Source organism: Hypomesus transpacificus, chromosome 8, assembly GCF_021917145.1.
Source record: "Hypomesus transpacificus isolate Combined female chromosome 8, fHypTra1, whole genome shotgun sequence".
Lineage (NCBI taxonomy): Eukaryota > Metazoa > Chordata > Actinopteri > Osmeriformes > Osmeridae > Hypomesus > Hypomesus transpacificus.
Genome location: NC_061067.1, coordinates 5,809,376 through 5,823,623, shown reverse-complemented (window position 1 = coordinate 5,823,623; position 14,248 = coordinate 5,809,376). Strand labels below are relative to the sequence as shown.

Sequence of the window (14,248 nt, the reverse complement as noted above, 5' to 3'; positions counted from 1 at the left end):
CTGTGTGGAATGAGAGGATCCGATGGCGATCAGAGTCTTATGTTCTTACACTTTCAGATGGATCAATCGACCAACTCAGGTCTTGTCTCAGCATCCTGGAAAATGATTCAGTTTCTGACTCAAAGATTCTCACAACAGGCACCAACCAACCAGCCAGTCTCACACATGGGCTCTTTCTGACATGTCTTTCTGAATCAAACATTATAGCGGATAGCTCAGAGGTAGAACATTTAACTGCAGATCAAGAAGTTGTAGGTTCACATTTTTCCCAGTATGTCTCTTTGGATTGAAACATTTTCAGAATAAATTACTATTATGCCAGAAACCAGTAATACAAGGTTCAGCTCAATGCTTCAGCTCAAAGCCAATTAAAATGTTTGTTCTTAGTTGACTTTTCAGGCAATGTGCCATCCAATACCCGTCCTATTGAATGTAACAGGGTTGAGGAAAGTAAGTGCTAACAGGGAACGCTAACAGGGTTTGCAGGATGATTTAAATGTCTTGGTCAGGTAAGACTCTGAGGCTGAATCACCCCCTTGGTACCCTGGTGTTTTTCTTAACGAGGCCTCATAAATCTTATCTTACAGAGTGGGCTGAGGTCCAACATTGATCTTCCTTGGTTAACCCAGTCCACAGGAAGCTTCCTCGCAGTGTTCAATTAGCTATTTGGTGCTCATTTGTGGGTGTGTTTGTTTTATGGAAGGATGGGGGGGGGGCAAAGGTTATAGGTCACCTTGTAAAATCAATAATCTTCATTGTAGCAAATCCATTCAGTCTTCTCATCAACTAAAAGTAAAAATCATTGTATCACGTATTAATTTCTTGTGGGCAATTGGAGTACCAGACATCATTGAAACGCAGCTTTGTATCGATCTATTAGAAAACGGAAAATAAATCTGTGGAAAACGTGTCTCAAAATGAAGTGATCATACAGCAGCTGTGTCCCTCAATTTGGAACTTAATCTCTCACTAAGCAGCCATGCAGAAGATACACACCCCATGCTGTCAGAGACGTCATCTGCATCTCCATAGGGAGCCTGGGTAGGGGCTAGCCTCCAGTGTTAGAACAATAGTATCACATTATCATTGAGTCAGTTTCAGGGCCCAGTGGCCTAATGGATAAGGCATCAGCCTCCGAAGCTGGGGATTGTGGGTTCAAGTCCCACCTGGGTCGATGGCTATTGGAATTTTACACTAACTGCTAATCTTGGTTGTGTAGCTCAAGATATCAAGTCTTTACTAACGGTTGTATGTACACTATACCTCCAAAAATCCTTCAGATCATACAAAAGTCTGTTTGTGGAATACGTCTCAACTTGAGTATCATCTTGAGGTCCATGTCAAAGCTCGACTTACTAACTATACAGAATTACTGTGAAGATACTATCATGGTCTGATAATACAACTCAACATTACACACACAATTATGTTTTTTAACAAATCTTTATCATTACAATTACAAACACAGCCGTAAACAATAACTCACACATATGGGTCTTATTTTATGAATAGTCTCAAGGCAAAAAAAGTCATTCTCCAATACTGATGTATCGAGACACTGCCCCATGCTGTCTGCTGTGTGTCAGTCAGGACAGGGGAACATAGGCAGACACATCGTCCAGGGTGCTGCAGTCATTGTCCAGGTACTCCAGGATCACGTTGCCCCCATTGTGGAGGGGCGACTCAAGGTGGGCCAGCAGTGACAGCAGGGTGTCGTCCATCCTCAGGGCCTCCCCAGTCTGGGGATGGCACAGACGAAGCTTCTGCATGGCAAAAACACCGAGAAAGACACCATGTTTGTTTTCAGTGGGGGCCGTTTCAATGAAAGAGTAGTATAGTGTGTTTGTGAGGAAAATAATTTGGAGTGCAGATTTCAGCTGTCTACAAGGGTCTCACTATCTGCTCACGCTTCCTATCCAATGGTTACCTTAGCAGTTAGTATGTTGTTGTTGTTCTTGAGACTAGCCAGTGAGGCTGCATAGTCCACTACTTTCCCCACACTCCACTTGGAACAGAAGAACATGGGCAGGCTGGCGTCTTTGCCTTCTTGGGGAAGGTATACTTGCAAATAGGTTCTTTCTACCTGAAGGTACAAATTAACACTTTTAGAAAATACAGATATCCATGCTAAGGTTCCCAGTACAGCAGACATGGCTGCTACTGCTTTGCTGTGTTTTTGAGGTAATAGGTGGGTTAGGGTACCTGTCTCTCCCCATACTAGACAAGTCTTACCTGTGGCAACCCCTTGTCTCCTACAGCGTGGAGCTTTAACTTCATCAGTGCCACTTTTGCTGCAGTTGCACTATTCTTGGCTCCTTTGCGACCTTTACTTGCTGGCATGTCTTTCTTCGACTCTGAAAGGCAAGAAAGAGGCACAGAGTTTATTAAATACTGCCCTCAAGTGGAGAGAATGTTGAACTGCTACAATATTTTAAGGTCCTAAGCACCTTAAAAAATAACTACAAAATACTTTTACGGTTGACACTTTTATACATACAAGACGGGACTGACCAACAATTCTTTTCACCAGCTCTTGCGTGGCTGCCATCCGGGGCTTTGGCATCTCCAGCTTCTCACACTTGTGGTCATCTTGATGACGATGGCTGGACAGTCAAGACAGCAGTTGAGACAGATATTCAGGTGTGAAATATCACATGATATTAATATGTGAAACATTTCTGTTCAGTCCATTTGATTACAAAACACTGTGAAATTGTATAAGATTAGTATTACTATGACTAACCCCAAACAGAAATGTTTTTCGCAGTGTGGACATATGACTGGTAGCAACTCTCGTCCTTTGCAGTCCTGGAATGTGCAGGGATGGCTAGTGATGCCTCCTCCGGATGTCTGAACCTCTTTCTTCACAGGCAACTGGTAAAAGTAGAACCCAGGAATTTTAAAAAGGAAAATTTAAATTTCCACAAAAAAAAAAAAACACCTTTTAAAATTACCTCCGGGCATGAATGTGACTCTCGACTTCTGTGTTCAACACTGAAATTAAAGTAGATACATATGTATTCAGATATGTCTGTTACCACAAAGTTTAAAACGCCCACAGAGTCTCATCGTCAAAGACCTGCATTATAGCTTACATTGTGTGATAAAGTATTCTCGACAAGTATTCTATGTCTTACCAGAAAACTCCCTTGCACCCATCGCACACAAACGGCAAAAAGTCTGCAGAGGAAGCGTACATATATATATATTATTTTATTTTATTGCAAGTTAGGAAAAACATCAGGTTAGCTCACTAGCAAAAAAGCATGTAGGCTTGGGAGATAACGTTTACGTTGCTAAAACACCATATTAAATATAGGCCTAGTTACATGGGATATGTTTCAGCTAGTCACGATGCTGGAAACATTTGAATATTACCAGTTTCAAGGCAAATATAGTTAAGCTGTTTGTATCCATTTAGGCTACACCACAGCACTATGCAACCAGCTAGAGCTAATAGGCTAATGTTGTTTGCACGCTCGAACCTAGAACTGTAGTGCTATAGTCGTGACCATATGGCCAAAAAGTCAGGATACAGAGATATTTATGTCAATTATATCGGTAAGATTGAAGAAAACACCTTTCTGATAGCAGGTTTTGAGCCGACAATGATCACCAATGTCCAGTTCAGCCATTATTGTTCAAAATGTCAACATGAACTTTCAACCCGTCAAAACAAAACCACGTGATACCCACGGTATTTTCTTTCTGTAGCTGTCTTAAATGGAAATGTAGCCTACATTGATACACTGACTTTATTGTATCAAGTAGCCTAGGCTGTATCCTCAAGTAGCCTTTACATGAACGTTGTGTACAACGTGTTTGTGTGAACAGCTGAATACTTTCAAATTATCTAGAATTTCGGACTATAGCTTTATTTATTATGTTAAATAAGCAGTTATTTACTTTGACATTCAAAACAATTATACTCAGTATTTTCAGAAGTCTGTTTCAATGACAGGCATTTTTTTATGTTTCCAATTTGCTGAATAGCCTACCTATTACAACTCAGCGTAATAGTCAGGCGGTGTCAAATATCATGAAACGTCATACAGGTGTGTGGTTATTTGAATTGAGGTTAGAAAGCTGTCAGGCAGGAATTGGTGCATCTGCCGCCACTTTCTCTCCAGCAGTTTGAAGAAAGATTGTTTAATAGAATTTTGACCGCAGATTAACAAATATAAGAGAGTGCAAAAATGAGTAAAATTTCTAAAATGTTTAAGGGCAGCTCTTCAGGTTCTTCAAGCTCGTCAAAATCGAGACACAGGGGACAGCGCACCGGACCTTCGTCTCAGGAAGCCATTCACAGACTTCGGGAAACAGAGGAAATGCTAACCAAAAAGCAAGAGTATCTGGAGAAGAAAATAGAACAAGAAATTGCGATAGCGAAGAAGAACGGCATGAAGAACAAACGGGGTTTGTTTTTATTGAATTTTCATGCTAAAAATTTCCAACCTGTTAGACTTTTCCAGGACGACGGAATGCCCCTCTAACGAAAATAAACCTAAACTCCTTCTTAAGGCAACAAAGAAACTGCATTCAATTAAGAGCAACGCCTAATCGACCTGAGAACAGTTAGTCTATCATAATTACTTTGGTGTAGTTACATTAGTCTGGTCTGCATGCAGTGCTACAGGGGAATTTATAACAGCCTTCCCTTGTTCAGCATGAGGCCTAAAGACTCGCAGAGCAAAACGGTCAATTGCCGTAAATGGGCAACATTGTTCAATTCAATGCACTACTACAACTAAATACAAAAAAGTATTTTCTAAAGACACCCTGACATACTGTCAACTGTTTCTATATACCCATCATCCCCCAGCCGCCCTACAGGCTCTGAAGAGGAAGAAACGCTATGAGCAGCAGCTCACCCAAATTGATGGAACCCTGTCCACCATCGAGTTCCAGAGGGAGGCGCTAGAGAATGCCAACACTAACACAGAGGTGCTAAAGAACATGGGCTTTGCAGCCAAGGCCATCAAGAGTGTCCACCAGAACATGTGAGTGACCTCAACATATGAGAGGTGCCATATTCATTTGACTTAAATCAACGAGGATAGGTTTATTGCAGACTAATGGGACTTAAATCAACGAGGATAGGTTTATTGCAGACTAATGGGAGTACGAACATGATAGTCTTTCTCTTTCTCTCTCTCCATCTCTCCCAGGGACCTGGAGAAGATAGATTCTCTGATGCAGGATATAACAGAGCAACAGGAAGTGGCTCAGGAGATATGTGATGCTATCTCGCGACCTTTCGGCGAGGTGTTTGATGAGGTAAGGGGCCTACCTGTTAACTTATCCTCTTCTACACATAGAGGATAAGTTAACAGGTAAGGTCGACATTTAGTATGAGTAGTCGCTTTATGTGAGAGTGTAGACCCAGCAATGTCTTCAGAGGAGTCTCGCTATGGCCTTTGTTTCACCTCTCCAGGATGAGCTCCTGGCAGAACTGGCAGAGTTGGAACAAGAGGAGTTGGAGGAGAGCATGAAGAACATGGAGAGACTGCCTCGTGTGCCGTCCTCCAAACTCCCCTCTGTCCAGCCCAGTCAGCGCACTAGTAAGCATGAGCCGCTGGGCATTACCTGTACTGCCTGTAGCAGCCCACAGCATCAGAGGCTCAGCAGTTATGTTGTCTCTTGTTTTACAGAATCCAAGAAGAGGGTGGACAATGACAACGACATGCAGATGTTAGCAGCCTGGGCAACTCACTAATATGCGCACATGCACAAACACACACGCACACACACAGTCTTGATATGAAGGTTAATCTGAAGGTTGTTTTTTTCTCTTTTGAGAATTTTATAAGTGTATACAGTTTCTTTGTGTTTCTTTGTAGCCTATAATGGATAGGTTTTGCAAAATGTTTGGTATACAATAGGTAGGCCTAAGTGACTTTCTGTGGTCTTTTACACCAGTGTGGTTTCTTTTGTGTGCTTTTCTATGTTTTACTGTCAGAAACAAATCAGTTACATAATTTTAATGACACAGGCTTTTCTAATACAATAATGTTAATAGTCAGACACATTTTTGTAAATTCATATTAATATGACTTTAAGAAATAAAGTATATACAGCATGAATGTAGTTCGTCAAGTTTGCTACACTGCGTTTCTGTATTGCCGATCTGAGATACCAAGGGGGCACCATACTTCAGTCTTTGAATACGTGCTTGTAGGCTACTGTCCCGCCTGTCAGCCAGTAAAGCAGGAAATCCTTGTACGGTGGATTAGAGTAAGACGAACCTGCCGATGAAAGGAGCATACTGTAGCTCATAGCTAATGTAAACCTGCATCTTGAACCGCAATAACAAAACAGTATGGAAGCAGATAAACCGGTACAAACAACAGGTGGGTGTTCTTAAAGCTACATAAACGCGTGGTTGAACAAACTTTAAGCAATTGCGGTTTTGTGTAGTCTACTGTGGTAGCCTACCCGTCAGTCTTCGGGTAGGAGCTAATTTGCTAATTCATGTTCAGTTTTACGTCACTCTTCTGACCACTAAGTGACACGTCTCTCGTCAGATATTTTAGTTTCCCGTAACACAGACAGAGTTAAACAAACGTTAAAATAATTTAAGACCAACAGCTACGTGCCGCTCAGTTCCATCGTACGCTTCTAGCTAAATCGTCTACAAAAGTTGTCAGTGGAGTCGACAACCATTTGGAACGCACATAGCTAATACATTGTATATGTAAGGACGTATTTTTTACGTTTTAATTATTGATGTTCTAAATCTATGGTCTATTACAGTTAGGCTACTTAGAAAGTCAATAACTAGTAATGTGTTGAAAGACTAAATTAGAAATACATTATACAGAATGGATTAAAAAATGATTTAGTGTCAGGTTAGCTTGCAAAAAGAGTAGAAATTGTGGTTATGGTCTTTCCTTGATCAAACCTCAGTTGTATCCCACTCCTAATTACATATCATTCCCACAGGAGAAGATGTCCTTGACCCAGAAGAAGAGGAGAAGAGGGCGGCAGCAGCAGCCCGTGTGGCCAACCGCCTTCCAGAGCTCCGCCTAGTTCTTCTAGGCTGGCGGTGGCCTGGGAAGAGCCTGACAGGGAACACCATCCTGGGCCACGAGGAGTTCCGCCTGGAGCGGGCCGCCGAGTTCTGCGTCAAGCGTGAGACGGAGGTTGCAGGCCGCCGCGTGACAGTGGTGGATACGCCCGGGTGGTTCTCGGTCCAGGACACGCCGCCCGTGTACCAGAAGGAAATGCTCCGAGGCGCCTCCATGTGCCTGCCGGGCCCCCACGCCTTCCTGCTCGTCATCCCAGTGGGCATGTTCACGGACGTGGACCGCGCCCGCATCGAGGAGCATGTGGGCCTGTTCGGGGAGCGGGTGTGGAGGCAGACGATCGTGGTGTTCACCTGGGCTGAGGTCTTGAGGACCATATCCATTGAGAGGCACATCCGCAGGGAGGGCAAGGAGCTGCAGTGGGTGCTGGAGAAGTGCAAGCGGAGGTACTACGTCATCAATAACTACATCTTCGGGGAGCACCCTCAGCTGCTAAAACTGATGGAGAAGGTGGAGAAGATGGTGGCGGAGGAGGGGGGCTTCTACAACCCCGAGGAGGCCGTGGAGGAGAAGAAGACTGTGGACCAGAACCAGAACCCTGCACTTGCGGGCCGAGAATTAGGGGCACGGCCTAAGCAAAACTCAGCAGTGGGATTAGCCAAAGCCATGGAGGTGGACCCATCCCATAGTGAGTATTTTGCTTTGTATTGACAGTCAACATCACTTTACTGTTCCATTTTGACCTACACTTAATCTATGCATTTTCTGGCACTCCACAGAAACACATTTTGTAAATGTGTTACATATCTATCTAGGTAACATGATTTGAACAATACAAAACTTTCCAAGTAGGTTACTCTTCCCTTATACACATTAGACAATGATTCCTCCGTTTCTCTTTTCTACCCCCTCTCAGCCCTACTCTGTCTGTTTCTGGATGTAGAGTCAAACTGTGGTGACATTAACACAGGAAGGACCAGGGAGTGTAATAGCAGCATGTCCTCTCCAGGAAAACTAGTTTATGCCTGATGACAGATGCATTCAGTGATTTTCACTCATCTATTATTTCCTTGTTTTAGATTCAGTGGATGCACTGACTGACTGACTGACACACTGGCAGAAAGGCTGACTGAATTCTGGAGTGCTTTTGGATCACCAACAGAACTGATTTGAAAACTGCTGAAAATGCATGGATGAATGGGATCATTGGAAAGTAGGCTTGAATGTGCAAATTGTTATTTATTTTGGGAGAGGGATAAAATGTCGAAGCAGATGTTAGATTTTATGTCACGCCCTTGTGATAGTGTCTTGGGTAACAGCTACACTTACTCACCAGTAGACCTAGTGATTACCTCAGGGCTTTATTGTATATAAGGTCAAATACACTTTTAAAATGTTTCTTAAACAGTTCCTTTCTGTCTGCCATCCTTGAGGTAACGATTGGTGAAGTCATGTGCCCCTTCACACCAAACTGCTGCTTCCTATGCTGTCAGGTTAGAGCTGTTCCTTTCCAGGAACGCGAGATTGTGGTCAAACCTGATATTGGCCCAGGACTGCAAGACATCCATGATCTGTGGGCTGGGAGTGTAAAATGACAGTTGCTAGATACATCTGTCTGTGACATCTGTGAGTGGCACTAACTGGAACTCCAAGAAATGGAAGACTTAACATGTCACCCCAATGTGAACACTTCAACCTGACATCACACTGTACTTAGTACTATTGTATTGCACTGCAGTTACAGTAAAACGGGGATAGAATACTACAAAAAAACGATGTAGTAGTTGTAGTTTTGGGAAACAGTTGGTCAGGTTCCCTCCTAAATTGTGACAAATCTTAGGAATGTGTCTTGTTTTAAATGTATCTTAATATTTATGTGCTTATGTTGTTCATTGTTTCGACCCCCTTTTGACAAAATAGCCTTTACATATTTAAGAATGTTCTGGGTGTCCTTTCAGCACAGTTACCGTGTTGTACCTACAACATATATTATTTGACAAATGTTTTAATGATTCCAATGCTGTTGCAGTACTGTATACTTAAATACTACTGTATAAATATGGCCCAAATACTATTCTACCTAATGTACTCCAAAAATAACATTTCTATTGCTTTCTCTAGAGCTCATATTCTCAGCTCGACTTGCACTTGCACAACCTAATGTCCAATGCTGGGTTTGGGTCAAACTCCATTGTTTATATGTTGATATGACATGCAAACATATATTTTTAAACGATTGGTATTTTAATGTAATTTTATAGGGCTCTGAACAGAGTTAAGCAAATTGTAAGTACAGAGATATCAATGTTACTTTTTAGGTTACTTTGAATAATTGATGAAGTGGCAGTAAGGTATAAAACTGGTCCAGGCCTGCCTAGTGACACTATGTCTTCCTTTCAGCTGGAGCTGACTTGTTTGTATGTGAGAACACATTCTGTTTTATTTTAGTATTTCTATTAGAGCCCCACTGTTTTTATGTAATCAATTAAAGGTTTATATTTTCAGTTAAACATTTCAGTCTGTTGAAATTGCATTATTTCAACACAAAGGAAACTCCTGCTTCATTCATGGCGGATGATTCTCACTTCCTCTGGTATTTCAAGGATCCTTAGAGAAGATTTTCCATCTCAAATGGATTGCTGTCTTTCATCATGTTGATTGTGGTATGGCCTATTAGTTAGACGGATGCTAGTTATGTCAATATTGACCAATCAAAGCTACTGACATGGAGACTATTGAGTTGTTATTGTAACCATATTGAAAGTTTCTTAAATCAATCCCATTTATCATGTGAGGTGAAAGTCAGTTTGATCAGTTCTTCCACTAGATGGCAGTAGGACATTACAGCTAGGATACCTTAAATTTAATATGAAAATTATTCTGCTTTATAATATAGACATTTTAATAGTTAAAATGATCTTGGTTTGATATAGCTTATATGAAACTTGACTTGCAGAGGTAGGTTCGAGCTTCCCATAGAGTATCACAACACTTAGAACAGTCTCTAAATACGCCCACAGCTACAGTACAGTCAAACAGATCAATATTAACCTTTAACAATATCCCTTGGGGGCAACTTCTATGGTTTCCAACATATCCTCTAAAACCTTGGCATGGGTCTCTGTCATCCTCCCTGTCTGCCTGTCCACCCCCCACCTGCTGAGGTCAGCTTTGAAGCCTGCTAGCTCAGTATGTCCCAGGTGTGCTGACAGACAGCTCTCCTCCTCTGACAGAGGACCAGGGCATGTCAGCAGGCACCTACAATGAGGATGCTTCCTGTAAGTCCCAAGACCTGCGCAGCAGGGGTCTTTGCCAGGAATATTGGGCCCAATGAAAAGATACAATTTGGGACGTTTTGAGGAACTCTGACTGCCTGCCAATGAGCTGGCCTGACTGGGGGTTCACCACCGGTAAACTTTATAAAAGGTAAAATAAAGCATGTTATTATGTAAGCTGCGAACCTTCTCAACTGTGATGGGTTACACTAGGACTGGTAAGAGCTATTCCTGTGGTAGCAATTGGAGGACAAAAGACTGGATTTAGTGTCAAAAGAAACATGGATAATTGTGTTTTAAACATTCTTTATTATTTCAAATGTAATCAAAACAACAGTAGTTACAGAAATTACAGACAGCTATGGTACTGTGCAATTTGAAGTCTTTCATCATGTCCTTTGTGATAATTCTGGAACAAAACACAGGGTCACAGTTTGATTAACCTCCACCAACCCCCACCACACCCCTGCCTGCTCGGCCTCCATTCTGTATATTTGTGACGACAAACATTGTAGAGCTAGACTTGTACCTGTATATAATCACATCATTCAGTGGCAGGAAAAACACAACAGCACACTGCGGCAGATGTAGCCTATCCCAGCAACAGCACAAGGTTGCTTGCCCGAAAAAAAGAACAACATAAAAGTTTATATAAAGTTGGATGGAAGTAATCAGTTCAGTTCAGAGATGCAAATTATTATTAAAGGCGTAGTAACAAACCCCAAGCAAGGTTGAAGGTTTTTTTTCAAACGGCAGAGGTGTCTTGACGATCAGATCTTTCAAAGTCTCAAACGGTACTGCTCCAAAGGGAGTGAACCCAACCCCCCTCCCCAGCCAATCTCAGAGAATGTCTGTAAGCATAGAGAGGCCATCAGCCACCAACCAGTGTGTCCACCCCCTGGCTCTAACCCGTCCTTAGAGATCTGTTTCGAAAAAGACTTGCCTTAGACTTTGAGGGGAGCCCTAAAACCATTGCTCTCGTGCGGAGAGGCTATGAAGTACAGGGAAGTGCTGAGTAGAGAGGCAGACAGAGGGAGAGGTCTGGGGACTCCACAAAACACGACTGCTTCCATATGGAGCTGCTGCTGTCTGCTTTCAGAGCACACAATGAAAAGTATTCCATACCTGTGTGTGTGTCTGAATCACTGTGAGTCTCTGGTGAGATAATAGTGCACATGTCAGGTGTTTGGGTTTTGCTGTTGGAGGTGGGGCTATGGTAATAGGGGGTGAGGGACAGAGGACTATGGGACAGCCACACATGGCTTGAATAAAGAAAAGGTTATGGGCAGAGTGTGAATTTAGCAATTTTGTAATAATTTATATGGTTTATGTTGAAATGATTCTTTGGTCTGCAGTGCAATGGAAATGTGTGGGTCCAGGTGGATTTTTATATTGCACATTTCATGTCACTTGTCAGCTAAAACAGTATACAAGTACAACGTGTTTCTAAGATTTGTGTTTTTTGTATCTGAAAGAGTCATAAAAATCTTAGTCATTTGTTTGATTTGATCAATGCATGAAAGCATGGTATATTGATCTGCATCAGCAGCAATTGAAACATGATTCCATGTTTTGATAAAAACAAAATGAGAAAGAACATAAAGAAGGCCACTCAAAAGTAAGACATAATAATTTCCTAATAATATATGTACTAATTTCATTAATAACCTGCAAATGTTTTTGAACGTGTGTCTACAAAGGTGACCCTTGTATACATTGCTATGGTTAAATGATGTGGACTAGCCACTATTCATATCCTCTAGAGATCAGTAACACTATACCTCAGACAAAAATATCTAACTTGTGTGAGCCACCAAAATAAATTTCAACCAATGAGCATCAATCACACAGAGCCAGCTCAAACATTCCAAGCCTTAAAAAAGTGGATGTCCAATCACACACACACACACACACACACACATGAACTCACACACTCACAAGCGCCTGTCTTGTCATTTTGCATTTTTACCAAATAATATTAGTCAAATGAATTAAAGAAATATGTGCATGGGAAACAACACTGTATACAAAATGGCATGGAAGAAGTGAAAACAATGTCAAATTAAAAAACGATTTCTCTCTCTCACACACACACACACACACATTGAATAGCGTAATCTTTACCTTTTAAGGATCAATTGAATAGTGAAAAGAGTATTCACAAAATGATTTAAAAAAACACCCCGGTAATCAAAGAACATATCATCTTTGTAATAAAACTCAAGCAAATCCACCTGCCTCAACAACTGAAAGCCATGGCCGTGTCGCCCCCACCCCCACCCCGGCTGTAATTGGGGGCTGCTGCAAGACATCAGAGTCTATACTGTATCACACTGTTCTGCCTTACTGTGAACAGTAATAGACTGTAGGGAAAAAGTCAAAGGCAGCTGTATCACTGTACTGGAAAGCAAGGTCATATCACACATTTCACGATGGAAAGTCCAGTAAAAGCATCAAAAAAGAAAGCATGAAAAATTTAACAAGCAGAAAAAAAGGATATACAAAGGCCTATAGAACCCAGAATCTCTGTGCACACACTCTGTATTGTTTTCTGAAAAATATACTGTATGTATAGTTATATTCACTACCAATCCCTTAGGCACATCAGCACAACACCAAGGGCAGTTAGGCTGTACAACCACTGAATGGCTACAGGAAACCAATCAGAACCAAGGCCACACGCCCCTTCTTCCGCCCCTCTGTGTGTCCATCAGTCGCTTGCAGCGGGGAGAGGGAGCTCTCTGAGGCCTGGAGCTGAGATAGAATCAGTTTAGAGTTTTCCTGCAGCCCAGTCCCGCTGGCAGTGAGCGTCCCTCAGGGCCTCTCACATCAGCTCTCTGGGCTGCCAGACTTCTCCTGGTGCATTGTGGAGGTCCACCAAGGCTGCAGACCACCACCAGCAGCAGGGAGAGAGAGCCTGGGATCTCAGAGTGAGGTGAATGAGGTGAATCTTATGAACGGACATCTTTCCCCACGTACTTCGTCACCATCGACACCTCAGACGTTGGCAGTCCACTTGGTGAACCAGCCTAAGTCTAAGTTCAGTCAGCGCAGTAGCTCAGGTCCTCCTTTTGGGGTCAGTACTGGTACAGGATGAAAGTTCACTGTGGGGTGGACAAGAGGGAGGAGGAGGAGGCAAAAGCGGAAGGGGGTGTCGAGTATAGAGTGTTGTGGCTGTGTGTGTGTGGAGGCCCCCCACCCCCCTCCCCCCCATCCCCCTCAGCACTGCTCAGACTCGATGAAGCCCTCCTTCTCCTGGCCCACGGGCTCCACCTCCGCGTAGGCCGGGTGCCCTGATCCTCGGCGGAACTTCATGGCCGGCCACCTGCTGGGACGTCTCTGGAGGGACAGGAGAGAGAGAAAGAGAGACACACAGAGTGAGAGGAGGGGTCGAGGGTCACAACATGCCATGAAAGGTCAGTCACAGTCTAGATGAGGTCAGGATCAGCTGGGCAATCGAGATCTTGCTTTGCTTAATATTATCATAATAATTGAATTATCAATAATTGTTGATTAACTGCGAGCTACTAATTGCAAGCATGGCATCAAAGAAAGAGTCAAGCTGAGTGAGAGATACATCAAAGAGACTGCCTTTTTAAACTTATTGAGGGATAAGTTCACTGTGTGATATTGACCTTGAAGAGGATTAGTTAGTCATTTATTAAAGTGGTATTTGAACATCGATCACTCTCATCACACCGTCAGAACCATACACATAAAACTGGACCAATTTATCCTTGAGGCCTTCACAAATGCCTTCACAGGCATTTATCAACAAAGCCCATGAAGTGCCACGGCCTCCTGCAAAAGTGATGCATATTTTATGAGTCAGGGATATAGTGTAAAGAGCCCTGTCAAGAAACATCTTAGCCTCCACGTCCAAAAAGGGATCTTAGAGGGACATACAGAGTTCAAAGTTTTAGGTTTGTTTTTCCCGGTTGGAGGCAC

The 14,248-nt window shown here is 42.6% G+C and overlaps 4 protein-coding genes and 1 non-coding gene across 6 annotated transcripts in view; 3 read left to right on the top strand and 2 right to left on the bottom strand.

The window, feature by feature from the left end:
- The first annotated feature begins 1,101 nt into the window (after window positions 1-1,101).
- Window positions 1,102-1,174, top strand: trnar-ccg. Its single transcript has one exon. It is a non-coding gene; the product is annotated as a tRNA-Arg (tRNA).
- Window positions 1,175-1,448: 274 nt separating this feature from the next.
- zfand1 (zinc finger, AN1-type domain 1) lies at window positions 1,449-3,683 on the bottom strand. Its single transcript, XM_047023877.1, has 8 exons — window positions 3,581-3,683; window positions 3,138-3,180; window positions 2,955-2,994; window positions 2,744-2,874; window positions 2,512-2,603; window positions 2,233-2,354; window positions 1,928-2,083; window positions 1,449-1,763 (listed from the first exon to the last, which is right to left on the bottom strand). Exons 1-8 carry the CDS (start codon window positions 3,633-3,635, stop codon window positions 1,587-1,589), a joined length of 816 nt encoding a protein of 271 aa, XP_046879833.1. The 5' UTR covers window positions 3,636-3,683; the 3' UTR covers window positions 1,449-1,586.
- Window positions 3,684-4,030: 347 nt separating this feature from the next.
- Window positions 4,031-6,334, top strand: chmp4c (charged multivesicular body protein 4C). Its single transcript, XM_047024011.1, has 5 exons — window positions 4,031-4,416; window positions 4,823-5,000; window positions 5,169-5,277; window positions 5,435-5,561; window positions 5,652-6,334. Exons 1-5 carry the CDS (start codon window positions 4,197-4,199, stop codon window positions 5,714-5,716), a joined length of 699 nt encoding a protein of 232 aa, XP_046879967.1. The 5' UTR covers window positions 4,031-4,196; the 3' UTR covers window positions 5,717-6,334.
- LOC124470230 (GTPase IMAP family member 4) lies at window positions 6,224-9,535 on the top strand. The gene is made up of 3 exons (XM_047024010.1): window positions 6,224-6,350; window positions 6,943-7,713; window positions 8,105-9,535. The coding sequence occupies exons 1-3, from the start codon at window positions 6,320-6,322 to the stop codon at window positions 8,128-8,130; spliced, it is 828 nt and encodes a 275-aa protein (XP_046879966.1). The 5' UTR covers window positions 6,224-6,319; the 3' UTR covers window positions 8,131-9,535.
- A 1,054-nt stretch (window positions 9,536-10,589) lies between these two features.
- Window positions 10,590-14,248, bottom strand: part of plxdc2b (plexin domain containing 2b) — a 59,303-nt gene continuing 55,644 nt past the window's right edge. For both annotated transcript variants that reach the window (XM_047023696.1, XM_047023697.1), the window contains exon 14: window positions 10,590-13,639. In XM_047023696.1, the coding sequence (XP_046879652.1) occupies window positions 13,520-13,639 (120 nt within the window). In that variant the 3' untranslated portion in view covers window positions 10,590-13,519. The remainder of the gene's footprint in view (window positions 13,640-14,248) is intronic.